The 18876-nt window shown below is 49.7% G+C and overlaps 1 protein-coding gene across 1 annotated transcript in view; it reads right to left on the bottom strand.

The window, feature by feature from the left end:
* Nucleotides 1-18876, bottom strand: part of LOC147725878 (putative E3 ubiquitin-protein ligase HERC1) — a 1064842-nt gene that overhangs the window by 544344 nt on the left and 501622 nt on the right. Inside the window, exons 34-35 of the mRNA XM_086963380.1 lie at nucleotides 6585-6792; nucleotides 6298-6449 (exon numbers count right to left, since the gene is read on the bottom strand). Coding sequence (XP_086819506.1) covers nucleotides 6298-6449; nucleotides 6585-6792 — 360 coding nt within the window. The remainder of the gene's footprint in view (nucleotides 1-6297; nucleotides 6450-6584; nucleotides 6793-18876) is intronic.

The following is an 18876-nucleotide window of genomic DNA, read 5'->3' as shown; positions in this document are numbered from 1 at the left end:
CCATATTCTTACTTTATTCTTACCGTACTCTTACCCTACTCTTACAAACTCCTATCTTAATCTTACCATGCTTACCGTATTCTTATGTTACTCTTACCCTAATCTTACTTTACTTTTACACTACTGTTACTATACTCTTACTCTATTCTTACGTAGTCTTATCCTACTTTTACTGTACTCTCACCGTACTCTTAACTTACTCTTACCACAGCCTTACCTTATCCTTACCGTATTCTGCTAAGTGTGGTCTCAGATTCTGCATACACCATAGGATAATCGTCTGAAATTGCTGTGAATGAAGCTTGGTTGCTTTGCACAGTTTTGAGGCAATTAAACAAGGCAGACCCAGGAATTTCAGAGTTCTATCACAATTATAGATAGAAGGTGTGTGCCTGTGGTGTATTCAAGATCTTGTTATAGGCACAGAAGGTGCATGTGTGAGGTGTATTCAAGATCTTGTTAGACACATATTTATTTTTATTTTATTTATTTATTTAAGCTTGTATCGCGCACAGCTACCCACAATGGGTTTCCCGGCGCCAGGGATAGACTGTAGAAGAAAGAGGGTGTATCACCTTGGCTTGAGGCCACAGCCGACTATTGGTCACGCTTAGTGAAAAGCAGAGTCTTCAGAGCCTTACGAAAGCGGAGTAAGTTGGTCTCTGATTTTAATGCCAAAGGGAGGGAGTTCCAGTATTTGGGACCCAGAGTGGAAAAGGAGCGTCCTCCCATTTTTGTCAGCTTCCATCTTGGCACTGTAAAGTTACCAGTATCCGATGACCTTAGTGAGCGCAGGGGTCTGTAGGGTTTTACCAGCCCTTGAATATACGCTGGGGCGCTGCCCTGTTTGGCCTTGAACATGTAACAGAGTGCCTTGAATTTAACACGTTCAGGGATGCTCAGCCAATGACGGTCACGTAAGGCGGCAGTGGCTGAAGTGCGTCTAGGGACGTTCTTTAGTAGGCGCGCAGCCGCATTTTGCACAACCTGCAGCACATGTATGGTGGCTTTATCTGCGCCCAAGTAGAGGATGTTGCCATAGTCCAGGCAAGATGTTACAAGTGCCTGTACTACGGTTCTGCGGGAGGAGAGGGGGAGTATCCACAGAATCTTATAGAGCCACTGCAGTGTTGAGAAGCAGATGGCTGCAACCTTGGTAGCCTGTTGCCTCATAGTTAGCCTGTCGTCAATGATGACACCCAGGTTACGAACTGCAGCAGATGGTGTAGGCGCATTTCCCAGTTCGGTGGGCCAATGGCGGGGACCCCATAGATGTTTGTTCCGTCCCAGAATGACCACCTCGGTCTTCTCTCCATTCAGCTTGAGACAGTTTCTCCGCATCCAATCGGCCACAAGAGTGAGGCCCGACTTGAGTGCGGAGATATTGTTCTCGTCTCTCCCTGATAAGGAGAAAACAATCTGGGTGTCGTCTGCGTAGGAAAACAGGGTTAACCCCGCCTGTTCAACTATGGTTGCCAAGGGTTTAACATAAATGTTAAATAATAAAGGGCTAAGGATTGAGCCCTGGGGGACGCCGCGGGTAGATGGACAGATGGCGGAAACTGCTTTAGAAGAAAACACTTGAAAGCTTCGGTCGTTGAGGAAAGACACTAGCCAGGCCAAGGCCTGGCCTGCCACACCTAGAGATTTCAGAGAGTCGATGAGGATGGAATGCGACACGGTGTCGAAGGCTGCGCTCAAATCCAGCAGGATGAGCGCCATGGTGTTTCCCTGATCGACACCGTGCCTGAGACTCTCTGTTACCCCCAGGAGGGATGTCTCAGTTGAGTGCCTAGGCCGAAAGCCCGACTGAGAAGGATGGAGAAAAACAGTGTTTTCGACCAGTTTAGAAAGCTGGGAATTTATATGTCTCTCCAGTATCTTCGATAAGATTGGCAACAAAGATATAGGGCAAAAATTGGCAGAGTTGGAAGGATCTGCGCCCAGTTTTTTCAATAGAGGTACATATGGTATGTGTGTGATCTTGTTACAGGGACAGAGGCGTGTGCATGAGGTGTATTCAAGGTCTTGTTACAGAGACGTGTGTGCAGATGGTGCTTTCAAGATCTTGTTACAGATGCAGAAGGTGTGTGTGTGGGGGGTGTTCAAGATATTATTACAGAGACAGAAGGTGTGTGCATGGGGTTTATTAAGTTCAAGTTCAGAAATTTATATAGCGCACTACTCACCCATAGGGTCTCAAGGCGCTTGTGGGAGGGGGTGCATTATTTATCGAATTACCAGGTTTTAAGTTCCTTTCTGAAGGAAATGTGGTTCTGTGTGAGGCGGAGGTGAGTGGGGAGAGAGTTCCAGGTCTTGGCCGCTAGGAAGGAGAAAGATCTTCCTCCCATGGTGGATCTGTGGATGCGCGGAACTGCTGCAAGCGCTTGGTTGGAGGATCTTAGTTGGCGGGTGGGTGTGTAGAAGGACAGTTGTGTGTTGAGGCATTCAGGTCCTAGTTTGTAGAGGGCCTTGTGAGCGTGGGTGAGGAGACGGAATGTTATTCTCTTGTTGACGGGAAGCCAGTGGAGGTATTTCAGGTGGCCGGTAATGTGAGCTTGGCGAGGGATGTCCAATATGAGTCTGGCAGATGCGTTTTGGATGCGTTGGAGTTTTTTCTGTAATTTGGCTGTGGTTCCGGCATAGAGGGTGTTTCCATAGTCCAGTCGTGTAGTAACCAGTGCGTGGGTGCCCGTCTTTCTTGTTTCGGTGGGGATCCAACAGAAGATTTTTTTGAGCATACGGAGTACGTTGAAGCAAGAGGATGAGACGGCGTTAACTTGTCTGGTCATTGAGAGGGAGGAGTCAAGGATGAAGCCCAGGTTGCGTGCGTGGTCTGTGGGTATGGGTGCTGTGCCCAGGGCCGATGGCCACCAAGAGTCGTCCCAGGCAGAGGGTGAAGATCCTAGGATGAGGACTTCCGTTTTGTCTGAGTTAAGTTTTAGGCGGCTGTTTGTCATCCATTCGGCTACTTCTTTCATACCTTCATGAAGATTGGTTTTGGCGGTGTTAGGGTCTTTGGTGAGGGAAAGGATCAGCTGGGTGTCGTCTGCGTAGGAGATGATGTTGAGGTTGTGTTGTCGCGCGATGGATGTGAGGGGACTCATGTAAACGTTGAAGAGGGTGGGACTGAGTGATGATCCTTGTGGTACGCCGCAGATGACTTCGGTGGCCTCTGATTTGAATGGGGGGAGTCGGACTCTCTGGGTTCTTCTGGCGAGGAACGTGATGATCCAGTCCAAGGCTTGTTACAGAGACAGAGTGTGTGTGTGAGGTGTATTCAAGATCTTGTTTCAGAGACAGAAGGTGTGTGCATAAGGTGTATTAAAGCTCTTATTGCAGAGATAAAAGGTGTGTATGTGAGGTGTATTCAAGGTCTTGTTATAGAAGCAGAAGTACGCATAAGTTGTTTTCAGAATCTTGTTACAGAGACAGAAGGTGTGCGATTGAGGTGCAGAGATAAAAGGTGTCTGCATGCGGTGTATTCAAGATCTTGTTACAGAGGCAGAATCCTGCGCGCTGAAATCTGGCCCTCGGTCGTCCCAAGTGGTCCATCTAGCACCAGTACCACCCCTCCTCTTTATCAGTACTAACATTGGTTCTGCTTCATTTTACCCTGTTCCACGTGCCACCTATCAATCAGGGGATTTATAAGTACGCTACTCACCCATGGGGGTCTCAATGTACTTGGGGGGAAGGGGAGGGTCAGCAGTTCCGTTCAGTCAAAGAGCCAGGTCTCAGAGCCTTCCTGAAAGTGTTCAGGGAAGGGGCGCTTCTGATGTCTGCTGGTAGCTTGTTCCAGGTCTTGGCCACAATGTATGAGAAGGATCTTCCCCCTGCTCTGGCTCTATGGATGCATAGGGTTTTGGCGAGGAAGAGTTTGGTGGAACGGAGGTTTCTTTTGGGTACATGGAGGGTGTATAGTGCCCATAAGAATCTATAAGAGTTGTTTCCCCTGATCTTGAATGAGCTGCCAGCATCGAGAGGAGTAGGCAGCAGTTTCCTTTAGAGCTGAATGCTCCTGGTGTCCATCTCACACCCAGGCACTTTGAGGCATTGTCACCACAATCCCTTTGAGTGTCAGAAGTTACAAGTATGCCACACTGCAAAAGTGGATACCAAGACTGAGGTATCCAGTCCTGCAGGTTTTCATCGCTGCAATCACTGTTTTTCGCAATAAACATACAGTCGATTGATGCCTCATCTATACTACTATTGTAAAGAGAGAACACGCACCATTGAGCCAGGTAAACTCAGGAACCACAGCGCCAATCCACACACCCGATACATTGTAGAAATTGTCAGGGTGTGCAGATGGACATAGGCTATAAAAAATAAAAAATAAACGTACATTTAAAAATATAACTTTAAAAAAAAAGTTGTGCCCTGGAAGTAGCGCCGGCCGCGACGCTGCTCTGGCCGCGACGTAGCGCTGGCTGTGACGTGCGTGATGAGGACGTGCGTGATGACGAGGAGGAGAGACATGGAGCTGCGGTGAAGTGAGGAGCGCGGGCGCGTCATGGCGAAGAGGAGCAGCGGTGAAGTGAAGATCGCGGGAAGGATTGGCAGCTCAGGTAAAGTAAATGGTCATTGAAATCGAGGCGGGAGGCGGGAGGCGAGCGGCATGCGGGAGCGGGTGTGCACAGAGGGACAGGTGGGAGGAGTGGGGGCGGGAGGGAGCGGGTGTACTGCCCCCAGCCCCTTTCTGCCCCAGGCAACGCTGGGGCGGGCTGCTAGTTAATACTAAAGAGGCAGGCAGTGTGCAATGGACAGTGTGCATATCCCCGTACACAGTCGCTTTACACAACAAAGGTACCCTTTGCAATGCAAAGTAAGACTGCTCATTGTGCAACATACAGCAGACCTGTGAGTCACTTCAACATACCATGGCTTGGTACACCACCTCACTTACTGCTGACAGAGTGTCAGCACTTTGGGCCATTTTTACAAAGCTTTTTTGAAGTCGCAAACAGGACGATTTGAAGAATTGGACTGTTTGCAATCAGAAAAAAAGCATTTTGTAATGTACAGAAGCCAAATGGAGATTAGGCTTGGTTTTGCGATTCGGTATTTGGAAGGGGCATGTTTATGATGCCCCTCACAATTACTGACTCACATTGGAATTCGGTCACAAAAGAATAATAAGGAGGTTTGTTAACCATTCGCAAATTAGAAGGGGTCCCTAAAAGACCCCTTCCCCTTTGAAAAGGTAATAAAATATATTTAAGGGCAGGTAGTGGTCCCAAAGCTATTGTCAAAAAATGAAATGTAAAAGTTTCATTCGATTTTTTTTCATGCATTCTGCTATCCTTTAAGAAAAATAGGCTGCATTTAAAAAAATAGGATTGCTTTATTTAAAAGTAATCAAAGACATTGTGGTGCTGCTGGCCCCAGTAAGCCATCATTCCTGTGATGGCTAGCATTCCTGTTGGGTCACACACGGCAACCTACCTCATTTATGTTCATGAGGTAGGTCGATTTGCAACCCACTAGGAATCCATATTTAAAAGTACAAAGGTTTCTTACAATTCTGATTGCGATTCACTAAGATTCACAATTAGGAAATCGCAATGTCTAATTTATGTCCATCTGGCCTTTTATCACATATGCCCTCAAGACTTGGGGGCATATTATCAAGAAAGGAGATAAAATTATCGCCGTTTTATTGGCAGGAAACTGCCACTAAAGCGGCGATAATGGGCTTGATAATATGTCCTTGTGAATTCCCATAGCAGCCCAGGTTCTGGTGTTCACCTGGGCTTCTATAGGAATTCACAAGGGTATATTATCAATCCCATTATCGCAGCTTCAGCTGCAGTTTCCTGCCGCTAAAGCGGCGATAATTTTATAGCCGTTCTTGATAATATGACCCTTGGTACTTTACGGCATGAAGTTGTTGGCAATGTGACTGATTGCAGGTCAGGTGACCATGCACTTGTGCTCTCTTCACCATATACTGCAGTGACCAGGCAACACAGCTCAAGCCTGGAGTATGAGAGCGCCGATCCTTGAGAAGGGTTGGTGGGGCGCGAGTGACGTGTGCAGAGAAGTCATTCAAGTATCATCTACAGATATTCGAAGATGTTGGAATGTTTCTCATCCCGGCCAGTTAGACCAATAGACCTGGCGTAGGTCTGGATTTTGCACGGCATCTCTTCCACTTCCATCACAGCCTTGTCATGCCCTTTTATTTATTTATAACTATTTTTACTATATTTTGTATATTGAGAACAGTTATTATTTGTGCTATGCCCTTTTAGAGAAGGACTCTGCCCTTACCTAGCCTCCAGTGCTTACCAATCGATGTAGCGGTACTAGGGGTCGATAGTGGTGGACTGTGGTATGGCTGCTCTGCCGGGAACTCTATTGAAGAAGATGAACTGTCGGTGCTGACAGGCAGGCTCGAAAGAAGAGATGACACTGATGGGAACCGCAGCAGCGATATCTTCCTGTCAATCAAAAGTGAAAGCATTCGTTCTGGTCAAGTATATGGATTGTCCCGTGGCCTCAGATGACAAACCAAGGTCCCAACATTGAAAACAGTGTCACTGAAATTTTGGATAGGAGTGGATGGGCAGACTTACTGGAGCACATGCACTGGCAGGAATGAGTTCAAGTTGCCGCAGCCATTCCCTTGCAGTGTAGACAACACCAGGGCACTGAGGTCATTCGAAGAGGACGATGAGGCGGAGACTATGCTGGAGGCAGGCAATGGAGCAACTTCCTCCCTGTTTGTACTAAGCGTGCACACTCTGTTGGCGGGTGAGGAGATCGTCGTAGGCTCCACAGCACCTGAAATACAGAAGATAGATACCTCATTCTGAGAAAATATGGGCGTAAAGGCCATGTCCCAGAGCCTAGCGAGAACCAGAAACCAGCACACATCAATCCATCAAATTCTCATTGAGTTCTGATCATTGTTTGGTGGAAGAAGAGCAACTGTCAGGGGAAGTAAGAGAAACACTGGCAGATGAGAGATCGTAGGTAGTCCACTAGAGGAGTTGTCTTCAGAAAAAGAGAAAGAGTTTAAGATCAGTTTTAAGAATAAGCACAGTAGATAATGAATTCATTTTAAAATTAGGAGGGTTTACATCTTAGAGAACATGAGATTAAAGGAGTAAAACTATAAAAGATGAGAAGGAAAAAGAGGAAAAGCAGAAAACATGCCAGGGAGAGCTAAGTGGAGGTATGGTGAGTGGAATACAGAAAGATAAGACCCAGAGCGTGAACAGATTTGAAAACATGTCATACAATTAAGAATTTGAAACACAAATTGATAGGAAGCCATCAAAGAGAAGTTGTGGTAGAAGAGGTCCACAAAGCATGGATGCTCAGCATAATAACTCAGACCGCGAGTGTAAAATGAGTCGTTAATAAGGGTGTACAAATGCTGGAGCGCACCTTACTAAGGCACAGTATTAGAAACACCAAAGAGTCAAAGGAGGTTGGTTAACAAGGCAGAAGGCACAGAGGAAAGAGGTTAATAATAGGTGAAAATAAGAATTCAGAAATAAGAGAGGCATTAGATAATGGAAGTGCGGAGAGGGATAGAGGAAGGGACGAAACAAATTCCAATGTTGGAGGAGCGTAGAAGTCTGAAGCCCAAATATATCCAGAGTTGGATGGCAGAGGACTGGGATAAAAGAGCTGGCAAGAAGATTGGTGGTGATCCAAGAGAAACGCTTGTGGGATTGAGGACAAACTTAAATGCACAGATGAAATGCATTGGTGATGAAAAGAGAAGAAGCAGGCTACGTACACACCACAGTGGGAGCTGGTGCTTTCAAGGGGCTGAATACAGAGCCCAGGGGCCAATCAGAAAAACGGTGTGAAGTACAGAGCCCTAAGGCAATCAGAACAAGCATTGGCATAGCAAATAGGTCTCGCCTTCGGGAACTTATAAGTGTTTAACCATGCAACAGATAATGTTGTTGTACCAAGGATATTGTGCTGCATAACTAAATACTTACAAGGTCCCAAAAGCGAGACCTATTGGCTATGCCAATGCTTGTTTGAGGTAGACAGGGTGGAGCCTGTGAGTGAGATTAGCACACCTCATTTAGTAAGGACTGTGACAAGGAAGTGAAAGAGGGCCAATAGGTTGCAGATGCAAAATCACATTTACACAGAAAAGTAAACACCTATTCAAGCAGCCCACACAGTGCCATTGTATCTGCAGTGATGTTACCAGTGAAGAGAGAAACTTGTTATGTGTTCAAGAGGCAAAGGCCATGCATGACCAGGTTCACTTCCGCTTCCCGCTACCTCAATAAATGGGCCCCAGACGCCGCACTGTATAATGCTAGTGTAACCCTAATCCACGAAGTGCTTGCTATGTCTTTATGACATTATTGTGGTTAATTTAATGAAATCACATGAACCCACCAATGACAAGGCTTATGGTAAAGTGACAGGTTTAGAAGGCACACCAGCTCTCACATTTGCCAAAGTCCAGTTCATTGTAGTCGGGGCACACTTTATTTCAGCTTTCAGTGCTAAGGCCTGTATGACAGAAAAAAAACCTACACCAAAAAGCGGCTTTAACAAGGTATCCTTGATAATTCCAACACATGGTTTTAGTCACCCCAACCGCAATTTGATTTTTTTCCTGTGAACTCGAGCTGGGCCCAATGTTTTTACTATAAAAGAAAAACCCAAACTCCCTTATCACTATAATGACTTTTAAAATATGGGTTGGAATCTACAGTCCAGCAGCTGAGCAGATGCACGCTGATTTAGCTGTGCTGGACGTCCTTTTACAAGACAAGACAAGACACGGTTTCCGCCTTCATAAATAACTTCTCTTATATTTTTAAAGAGATTAGCTCTCAGTCAGAAAGGTTAGAAGAACTTACTCGCTTCCCCTGAAAAAACGGGGTGTCCGGGCGCTTTGTATTGGCTTTGGCTTCTTGTTACAGTGCATGCGGAAATCTGGACAAGAGCAAGGCATGCTTCTGCTCCTCTGGCCTGTGATTGCATTGCAACATATGGCTTCATTTCCCGGTTTCTATTTTGAACGTCGTATATAAGGTAGACATCCAATTTCTGATAGCATTTTAAGCACTTCTAATTGAACGGCGGGCCCTCGCAACCTTCGCTGCATTGCTGGAAATTAAGCTGTGAAATGTCAAGAATGCCAATGCATTCACTTAATATTTCTTTGGTCTGCGTGAAAGGGACAGGCCCGGTGTTTGCAGAACACAAAGCTGAACTTAGCGTTTCCACTGGTGTCAGCGCGTGCGTTTTGAGAATCCTAACCCTTTCTAAAACAAGCATTGGGCGCGCAACCCGGCCGGGAGTTGTATGAGCGTGCACGCGCAAAAATTTAATTAAAAAAAACGAGAGTGGTGATGTGAGTTGTGCGCACGCGCATGTGCAACCGGAAAAAGTGCTGTGCATGTCGCTCGCGCTTGAGCGTGTTCTAGCAAGCTGGTGGCTGGCAAGGTAGCACTTTTTGAAGCAGCTACTAAATGTCTCGCAAGACAGCGCATGCGCTGACTCTAGCCAGACCTAAAAAAGGAGTGAAGTACAGAGCCCTGGGGCAATCAGACAAAAGGAGTGAAGTACAGAGCCCTGAGGCAAGCAGAAGAAAGGAGTGAAGTATAGAGCCCAGGGGCAAGCAGAAGAAAGGAGTGAAGTACCGAGCCCTGAGGCAAGCAGAAGAAAGGAGTCAAGTATAGAGCCCTGGGGAAAGCAGAAGAAAAGAGCGAAGTGCAGAGCCCTGGGGCAAGCAGAAGAAAGCAGTGAAATGCAGAGCCCTGGGGCAATCAGAAAAAAGGAGTGAAGTACAGAGCCCTGAGGCAAGCAGAAGAAAGGAGTGAAGTACAGAACCCTGGGGCAAGCGGAAGAAAGGAGTAAAGTGCAGAGCCCCTGGGGCAAGCAGAAGAAAGGAGTGAAGTACAGAACCCTGGGGCAAGCGGAAGAAAGGAGTGAAGTACAGAGCCCTGGGGAACGCAGTAGAGGAGAAGAGCTGAGCACAGAATCCACAGGGAACAAAGCTGATTGAGGCACCAGCAGTAGAGAGGGATGACTATAGAGCCCTGGGGAGGATATAGAAGATAGAGGGCTGGGTACATAGCACTGAGGATCCCATAGAAGACAAGAGCTGAATACAGGGCCCTGTGTGCAGTAGAAGAGAGAGGCTGAATACAGAGGTCTCGGTAACCATGAAAAATGAAATTCTGCATAAAGCAAATCCCTTTGCTACATTATTTTTACATAAAAACCAAAAAAAGGACATCATTCCTTCTCATTTTTCTTTTTTAAATGCATTTATTGATTTTTTCAATAAAAGAACACACAATGCTGCGTCAGACATAGGAGGACACATTTGCATACATATGATTGATTGATTGATTGGGCAAGTTATAAATCGCGAACAAATGCCCATGGGCGGCAAGGCACTTACTGTATAGTCAAGTCAAGTCAAGTCAAGTCAAAAATTTATATAGCGCGCTACATAGCCATAGGGTCTCAAGGCGCTTGAGGAAGGGGGGAGATTACTTGTCGAATATCCAAGTTTTAAGTTGCTTTCTGAATGCTAGGTGGTTCTGAGTAAGCCGAAGGTGAGTGGGAAGAGAGTTCCAGGTTTTGGCTGCCAGGTAGGAGAAGGATCTACCTCCCATGGTGGCTTTGTTGATGCGGGGGACAGTGGCCAGGGCATGGTTGGAGGATCTTAGATGACGGGAGGGGGTGTAGAAGGACAATCGTGTGTTGAGGCATTCGGGTCCAAGTTCGTAAAGTGCTTTGTGTGCGTGGGTTAATAGGCGGAAGGTAATTCTCTTATTTACGGGGAGCCAGTGGAGGTTTTTCAGGTGACCAGAGATGTTTTCTTTACGCGGGATATCAAGTATGAGCCTGGCTGAGGCGTTCTGGATGCGTTGGAGTTTTTTCTGGAGTTTTGCGGTGGTACCGGCGTATAGGGTGTTTCCGTAGTCCAGGCGACTCGTGACAAGTGCGTGAGTGACCGTTTTTCTAGTTTCGGTGGGGATCCAGCGAAAAGTTTTTTTGAGCATGCGAAGAATGTTGAAGCAGGACGATGAGACAGCGTTGACTTGACTGGTCATTGAGAGTGAGGAGTCCAGGATGACGCCCAGGTTCCGTGCGTGGTCCGTCGGGATGGGTGCTTTTCCAAGGGCCTCTGGCCACCAAGAGTCGTCCCAGGCGGAGGGGGATGTACCTAAGATTAGGACTTCTGTTTTGTCTGAATTCAGTTTCAGACGGCTGTGCTTCATCCAATCGGCTACTTCTTTCATTCCTTCGTGTAAGTTGTTTTTGGCGGTGTTGGGGTTCTTGGTGAGTGAGAGGATCAATTGGGTGTCGTCAGCGTAGCAGATGATGTTGAGATTGTGTTGAAGAGGGTGGGGCTGAGTGATGATCCTTGCAGCACGCCGCAGATGACTTCAGAGGCCTCTGATTTGAATGGAGGGAGTCGGACTCTCTGAGTTCTTCCGGTGAGGAAAGAGGTGATCCATTCCAGGGCTTTTCCTTGGATTCCGATGTTGCTGAGGCGCTGTAATAGGGTGCTATGGCAGACAGTGTCGAAGGCTGCGGAGAGGTCAAGGAGGATGAGGGCGACTGTTTCTCCATTGTCCAGTAGGGATCGAATGTCGTCTGTTGCTGCGATGAGTGCGGTCTCAGTACTGTGTTTGGCTCGGAATCCGGACTGTGATGGGTCGAGGGATTTGTTGCTTTAGAGAAAGGCGGCAAGCTGGTTGTTGACAGCTTTCTCGATGACTTTGGCCGGGAAAGGAAGGAGCGAGATGGGGCAGTAATTTTTGAGTTCGGTGGGGTCAGCTGTGGGTTTCTTCAGGAGGGCGCTGAGTTCTGCGTGTTTCCAGCTTTCCGGGAAGGTGGCGGAGTTGAGGGAGCAGTTGATGACGTCTCGGAGGCGTGGTGCTATGATGGAGTCTGCTTTGTTGAAGATGTGGTGAGGGCATGGTTCAGTTGGGGATCCTGAGTGGATGGAGTTCATCAGGCGGATGGTGTCCTCAGTGGAGATTGGGTTCCAGTCGTTAAGGATGTTCAAGGGGGGAGAGGGACCTGCAGTAGGTTGGGTGGGTAGGTCTTCGGGTCGGTTGTCGAAGCTGTTGTGAATGTCTGCAATTTTGTTGTGGAAGAAGGAGGCTAGGGAGTCGCAGAGGGCTTGAGAGGGGGTAATGTCGTTGGAGTTGGCTGATGGGTTGGTGAATTCTTTGACGATGTTGAATAGCTCCTTGCTATTGTGGGCGTTGTTATCCAGTCGGTCTTTGAAGACGGCTTTCTTGGCAGACCGGATTAGTTGGTGGTGTATGCGGGTGGCCTTTTTGAAGGCGTCTCTGGTGTTGGAGTTTGGGTCTTTTTTCCATGCTTTCTCGAGGGAGCGGCAGAGTTTCTTGGATTTCTTAAGATCATCGTTGAACCAGGAGGCCTTCTTGCTGCTTAGTTTGTTTTGATGTTTTTTCAACGGTGCTAGGATGTCGGCGCTTTTGGATAGCCATTGGGTGAAGTTAATGGCTGCTTGGTCGGGGTTTGAGGAGTGGACAGGAGGGATTTGGAGGAGCGATGAAGAGATCTGGTCGATGGTGAGTTTGTTCCAATTTCTACGCAGGGTGGGTTGAGGGTGGTAGTGGATTGTGGGCTTATTGTAGAGAAAGTGAACGCAGCTGTGGTCCGTCCAATGAAGAGCTGTGGTGTGGGTGAAAGAGACGTTTTTGCTGGAGGTGAAGATAGGGTCGAGTGTGTGACCTGCAATGTGGGTGGGGGAAGTGACAAGTTGTTTAAGTCCGAGGTTTGCGAGGTTGTCCAGAAGGGTGGTGGCGCTGTTGTCATTGCTCTTTTCCAGGTGAAAATTGAGGTCTCCCAATAGGATGTAGTCCTCGGAGGGGAGGGCGTATGGGGTGATGAAGTCAGTGATATCGTCATTGAATTGCGCCCGGGGGCCCGGGGGCCGGTAGAGAAGGGTGCCTCTAAGTGTGGTTTTGGGGTCGGTGTGGATCTGGAAGTGGAGGTGCTCGGCGCTGGCGAGGTTGTCATCTGAGCTGGTTGAGATGTGAATGGAATTCTTGTGGACGATGGCGATGCCTCCTCCTGTATTCTTGACGCGGTCCTTCCGGATGATCTTGTATCCTTCTGGGATGGCAATGGTGATGTCTGGGGCTGATGATGCGTTCATCCATGTTTCTGTTAGGAAGGCGACGTCTGGTGAGATGGTGTCTAGTAGATTCCAAAGGTCGATGGCATGTCTGTGGATTGAGCGGGTGTTGAGCAGGATGCATTTTAGATGGTTGGTGTCGGGTCTCTGTGTCGCGTTGGTGGATGAGGAGTAGGTTATGGTGCCGTCGAACTTGCAGGAGTTGCATGAGAAGGGTCCATGGGTGTGTCCAGGAGCGGCTTGGGCGCAGTTGGGGGAGCGGCCGGTGTTAAGGGCTAGGAGGGAGGTGGCATCGTATGTAATGCGGGGTGGGTGGGTGGTACGAGGGGCAGGGGGTCTGGCGCTGGGCGCAGTCCAGGCGCGGACGGGCGTAGACGGGCTTACCTTTGGCGCACCTTCGGCGCAACTGGGGCGCGATCGCTGCGCGTGGACGCTGCGCGTGAAAGCTTCTGTCATATATAGATAGTGGAGGGGGGCGGAGCGTGGGAGGGGCTGCTGGGAGGCGGGGAGCGGGGAGGAGACACGGTCCACGAGTGACCAAACACAAAATGGATGGGCGGAAACGAAACTGGGACTACTATCAAAGCGTCAATAAAGTAAATAAATAAACAGTCAATGCAGCGCAATATACAATGAAATGATTCACATATAAACGATACCAGGCGCTATGTTCACCTCTAGGCACTCAGGGAATGCAGGCTACGTCGGAGCGCGCTCTCCCAGGCAGGCAAAGGGTGTTAGGAGCAGTAGCTGGGGCAGGCAGTCGGCAGAACCAGCAAACGGTGCAGGAGGAGTGGAGCAATCCGCCAGGAGATCGTGGCTGGGAGCGTGGGAGAGAGACCACAATGGAGCTAGTCCAGGTGGTGTATAGTGTATGTACACTTCTATAGACACATACAGAATAACATGAGTGTGTGCACATGCCCAGTCAAGGAGATAATAATCTAAGAGAGAAGGGAGATCATATGCATGACAGAATCAGGAGCAAAGTGACAGCGATGAAGGGGCAATATCTGAAAGGGAAACCTATGGCCAAGTGAAAGTGCATACGAGACAAGCGTTGTCTGATACGTCAGGATCCACTGGGAGGAGATAGGTACGAAGGGGAGCCCAGATACCTTTCGGCCTAGAGGTTGGTGACAGCAATGATGTATACAGTTGACTGGTAGTAATGCAATACAACATGTCTTTCCGCAAGTCGTTGGTAGTGGATGTTCTGCTACTGCCCCGCAGGAGGGCCATTCGCTGCTTGGGTAGTATAGAGTCATAGTGGCAAAGTGTTGTATTCCCAGTTTCAGAGGTTTAACATAACCTAGCCATAAGTAGATCGGGATCTACAGTCTGCCCCAACATAGTAAAAAGCAAAGTAAATATAGCCCTCACTATGTATCTATGACAGTGCAGTTCCAAGTTGAGTGTACAAAGTCAGAATTATCAGCCGCACATTTGAGAGTGAGGGAATCAAACATTGCTAAAGCCGCCGGAGTATTGTATGTTCCATGAAGGTACTTATAGTGCAGTAGTTTGTGGCTACTTCTGGCGGACATTAATTTGGTTTGATTGCAGCACTAATGCCAAGTCTTATCTGGGATGGGGTACCCCAAACCTCACTCCTAAGCACCCTGTGATGCGAGTGCATGCATTAATTTGAGCACTAAACAGGAGTGATAGTAGTGGGAGACTAGCCTGGTTTTGTTGGTGGTTGATGTCACTAAGGTGAGGGGAGGGAATTCAGGCTGTTCCTCAGGGTAGTCAGGTAACTTGTCTCGGAGAGTGCTGTTGAGGCAGAGGCAGAGAAATTTGTTCATGTTGGATACACCCCCAGCAGCCCCGAATGCGGTTGTGGTATCTACTTTACCATTTGTGAAGAAGTCCTCCACTGTGTGCAGCTGGTGCACCAAAAGAGTGCGCTGTACCAATGTCTCCTGGGTCATTGGGAGCCATGGGCGGTTTATAAGAGAGATTTCCAGGCAATATAGGAGGTCAGTGCCTAGATACCTTCCAAGTTTGGACCACGTCCAGCAGGTCATGAAAAGGGAACGTATATCTGTGGGCTCATGAGGCAGCAACTGCAGAAGGAGCAAAGATAATGAGAGCTGCTCTGCCTGGTCCTTCTTTGGCTTCCAGTAGGGGAGTCTGGCATCACAGTGATACCAGTGGTAGGAGAAGTGGCATTGCGCCACCAGATAGTATAAAAGAAAATCTGACACACCAAAACCAACATTGGAATTCAGAGTACTTGTACAGCATGCTACTTACCCGTGAGGGTCTTAAGGCGCTGAGGGGAGTGGGTGCCACTACTGCTCGAAGAGCCAGGTCTTAAAGATTCTTCTGAAGGCGAGGTGGTCTTGGGTCTGCCGTAGGTGGGTAGGGAGGGTGTTCCAGGTATTGGCGGCTAGGTAGGAGAAGGATCTGCCGCCGAAGGTTATTTGTTGGATGCGGGGGACAGCGGCGAGGGCGAGGCTGACGGAGCGGAGCTGGCGGGTCGGGGTGTAGAAGTTGAGTCTGCTGTTCAGGTAGGCTGGTCCAGCTTTGTGGAGTGCTTTGTGTGCGTGGGTGAGGAGCTTGAAGGTGATCCTCTGGTCGACGGGGATTCAGTATAGGTCTCTCAGGTGGGGGGTGATGCGGCTGCAGCGGGGGACGTTGATGATCAGTCGGGAGGAGGCGTTTTCAATGCGTTGTAGTCGTCATAGGTGTTTAGCTGGGATTCTTGCGTAGAGTGCGTTGCCGTAGTCCAGTCTGCTGCTGGCGAGGGCCTGTGTCACCGTTCTTCTTGTTTCGGTCGGATCCACTTGTAGATCCTGCGGGGCATGCGGAGGGTATTGTAGCAGGAGGAGGTGACGGCGTTGGCCTGTTTAGACATGGAGAGGGAGGAGTCGAGGATGAATCCTAGGTCGCATGCATGGTCGGTGGGTGTCGGTGCTGCTCCCAGAGTGGTCGACAACCAGGAGTCGTCCCAGGCTGAAGGGGTGGGTCCGAGGATGAGTACGTCTGTTTTTTCCGAGTTTAGCTTCAGACGGCTGTTCTGCATCCGGTCGGCGACGGCCTTCATTCCCTCGTGGTCATTGGTTTTGGCGGTGTGCGGGTCCTTGGTGAGGGAGAGGATGAGCTGGGTGTCATCGGCGTAGGAGATGATGTTGAGGTCGTGTTGGCAAGCCACTTGTGCGAGGGGGGCCACGTAGATGTTGAACAGTGTCGGGCTGAGGGATGAGCCCTGGGGGATGCCACAGATGATGTCGGTGGCAGCGGATCGGAAGGGCGGGAGGCGGACGCTCTGAGTTCTGCTGGAGAGGAAGGACGTGGTCCAGTCCAGAGCCTTCTCTTGGATTCCGGCTTCTAGGAGGCGTATCTTTAGAGTGCGATGGCAGACCGTGTCGAAGGCGGCAGACAGGTTCAGGAGGATGAGGGCTGATGTTTCGCTGTTGTCCAGTTGGCACCTGATGTCGTCTGTGGCGGCGATGAGGGCTGTCTCGGTGCTGTGGTTTCGTCTGAACCCGGACTGGGATGGATCCAAGATCTTGTTGTCTTCCAGGTGGCGGGCCAGTTGCATGTTGACGATTTTCTCGATGACCTTCACCGGGAACGGGAGCAGGGAGATGGGCCGGAAGTTCTTGAGGTCCTTGGGGTCTGCCTAAAGCTTCTTGAGGAGAACGCTGATTTCGACGTGTTTCCAGCTTTCCGGGAATGTCGCTGTTTTGAAGGAGATGTTGATGACCTTCCGTAGTTCGGGAGCGATGGCAGCGTCTGCTTTGCTGAATACGTGGTGTGGGAACGGGTTTGACGGAGATCCTGTGTGGATGGAGTTCATGACCTTGTGTGTCTCGTCGTCGTTGACGTTTGACCAGGAGGTCAGGCGATTGGCGCTGGTGGTGTTCACAGGGGGGTGGGGTCTGGCGTAGTCGGGGTGGTCATGAAGTTGAAGCTGTCATGGATGTCAGCGATCTTGTGGTGTAAGAAGATGGCCAGTGAGTTGCACAGTTCTTGTGAGGGCGGCATGTCGTTGGCGTTGGCGCTGGGGTTGGAGAGTTCCTTTACGATGCTGAAGAGCTCTTTGCTGTCGTGTGCATTGTTATCCAAGCGTTCTTTGAAGGAGGATCTCTTGGCTAATCTGATGAGGGGGTGATGTCTGCAGGTGGCGTCCTTGTGGGCTGCGTGGTTGTCCGGAGTGCGTTCGTGGAGCCATATCTTCTCCAGTTTCCAGCAGGTGCATTTGGAGGTCTGCAGCTCGTCGGAGAACCAGGTGGCTCTCTTGCTGGTGTGGTTGTTGGAGTGTTTCTTTAGTGGGGCGAGGGTGTTGGCGCAGTCGTCGATCCACTATCTGAGGTTGTATGCTGCAGCGTCTGGGTTGGTGGGGTTGGTGGGTGGGTTCTGGGCGAGGGTGGTGATCAGCTGGTCTTGGGTGACTTTGCTCCAACAGCGGCGAGGCAGCTGTTGGGTGTGGTGGTGCGTGGTTGGTTTGTTGAAGGTTAACTGGTCGGTCCAGTGGAGTTCGGTGGTGTGGTCAAAGGTGACGTGGGTGCCTGTGAGGAAGATGGGGTCCAGTGTGTGGCCAGCGGCGTGGGTGGGTGCGGTGACGAGTTGTCTGAGGCCGAGGTTGGCGAGGTTGTCAATCAGGGTGGCAGAGTTGGCGTTGTTGTTGTTCTGGAGGTGGAAATTCAGGTCCCCGAGGAGGATGTAGTCTGTGGAGGCGAGTGCCTGGGTGCTGGAGAAGTCAGCGATGGAGTCGTTGAATTGTGCTCGGGGTCCGGGTGATCTGTAGATGAGTGTTCCTCTGAGGGTCGTTGTGGATCCAGAAGTGCAGGTGTTCGGCGGTGTTAAGGGTGTCGTCTGCGTGGGTGGCAACCTTGAGGGTGGACTAGTGGACGATGGCTATTCCTCCTCCGATTCCGTTGGCGCGATCCCTGCGGGTGATCTTGAACCATCCGGGATGGCTATGGCGATGTTGGGTGCCGAGGAGTCGTTCCACCAGGTCTCGGTCAGGAAGGCCACATCTGGGGCGGAGGTGTCGAGCAGATCCCAAAGCTCGATGGTGTGTTTGCGTGCGGAGCAGGTGTTAAGGAGTATGCAGCGGGGTGTTTTGGTCCGGTCCTTGGAGGTTTGGTGGTTCTGTCTCAGTTGAAGCTGCAGGTGTGGGAGGTGAAAGGTCCGTGAGTCCGTTTTGGTGTGGCTTGGAAGCAGGTGTGGTTTCAGCTGGCGTTGAGTGCATCGAGGGTGCTGGCATCATAGCGGAGTCTGGTGTTGTGGCATTCGTGGGGTTCAGGGGTTCTGACGGGGCGCGGCCTCCATAAGAAGTGGGTAGGGAGGGAGGAGCAGCTGGGAGGTGGGAGCAGGATGGCCAATGGGTGTCAGGGGGTGGGGCCGCAGGGACGCAGTGGTGGGAACGAGGGAGCGGGAAACGGCGGTGGCAGGAGCAACGAGGCAGCTGGCGGCTGTGTGGTGGCGTGGGGAGCCACCTGCCTGCGAGCAGGGTCAAAGCAGTGGCATCATTGAGAGTGAAAAGCTCAGATTTATTCCAGTTTATGGAAAGACCTGATAGAGTTCTATACCGTATTATTACTTGAATATTAGGGGGGAAGGTGTGAGGAGGGGTCCCACACAAATAGGAGAATATCATCTGCGTACACAGCTGCTGGGAGCGTTTCTCTGTGCATGTGACATTCTTGCAAATGAAAAGTCAGGGGATCCAGGAATAAAATAAAAAGCAAAGGGGAGAGGGAACAACCCTGATGTCATCGGTGAGGGAA

Source organism: Lissotriton vulgaris, chromosome 3_1 (genome assembly GCF_964263255.1).
Source record: "Lissotriton vulgaris chromosome 3_1, aLisVul1.2, whole genome shotgun sequence".
NCBI lineage: Eukaryota > Metazoa > Chordata > Amphibia > Caudata > Salamandridae > Lissotriton > Lissotriton vulgaris.
Note: the sequence above shows the minus strand (reverse complement) of the source record. Positions and strands in the feature narration are given on the sequence as shown.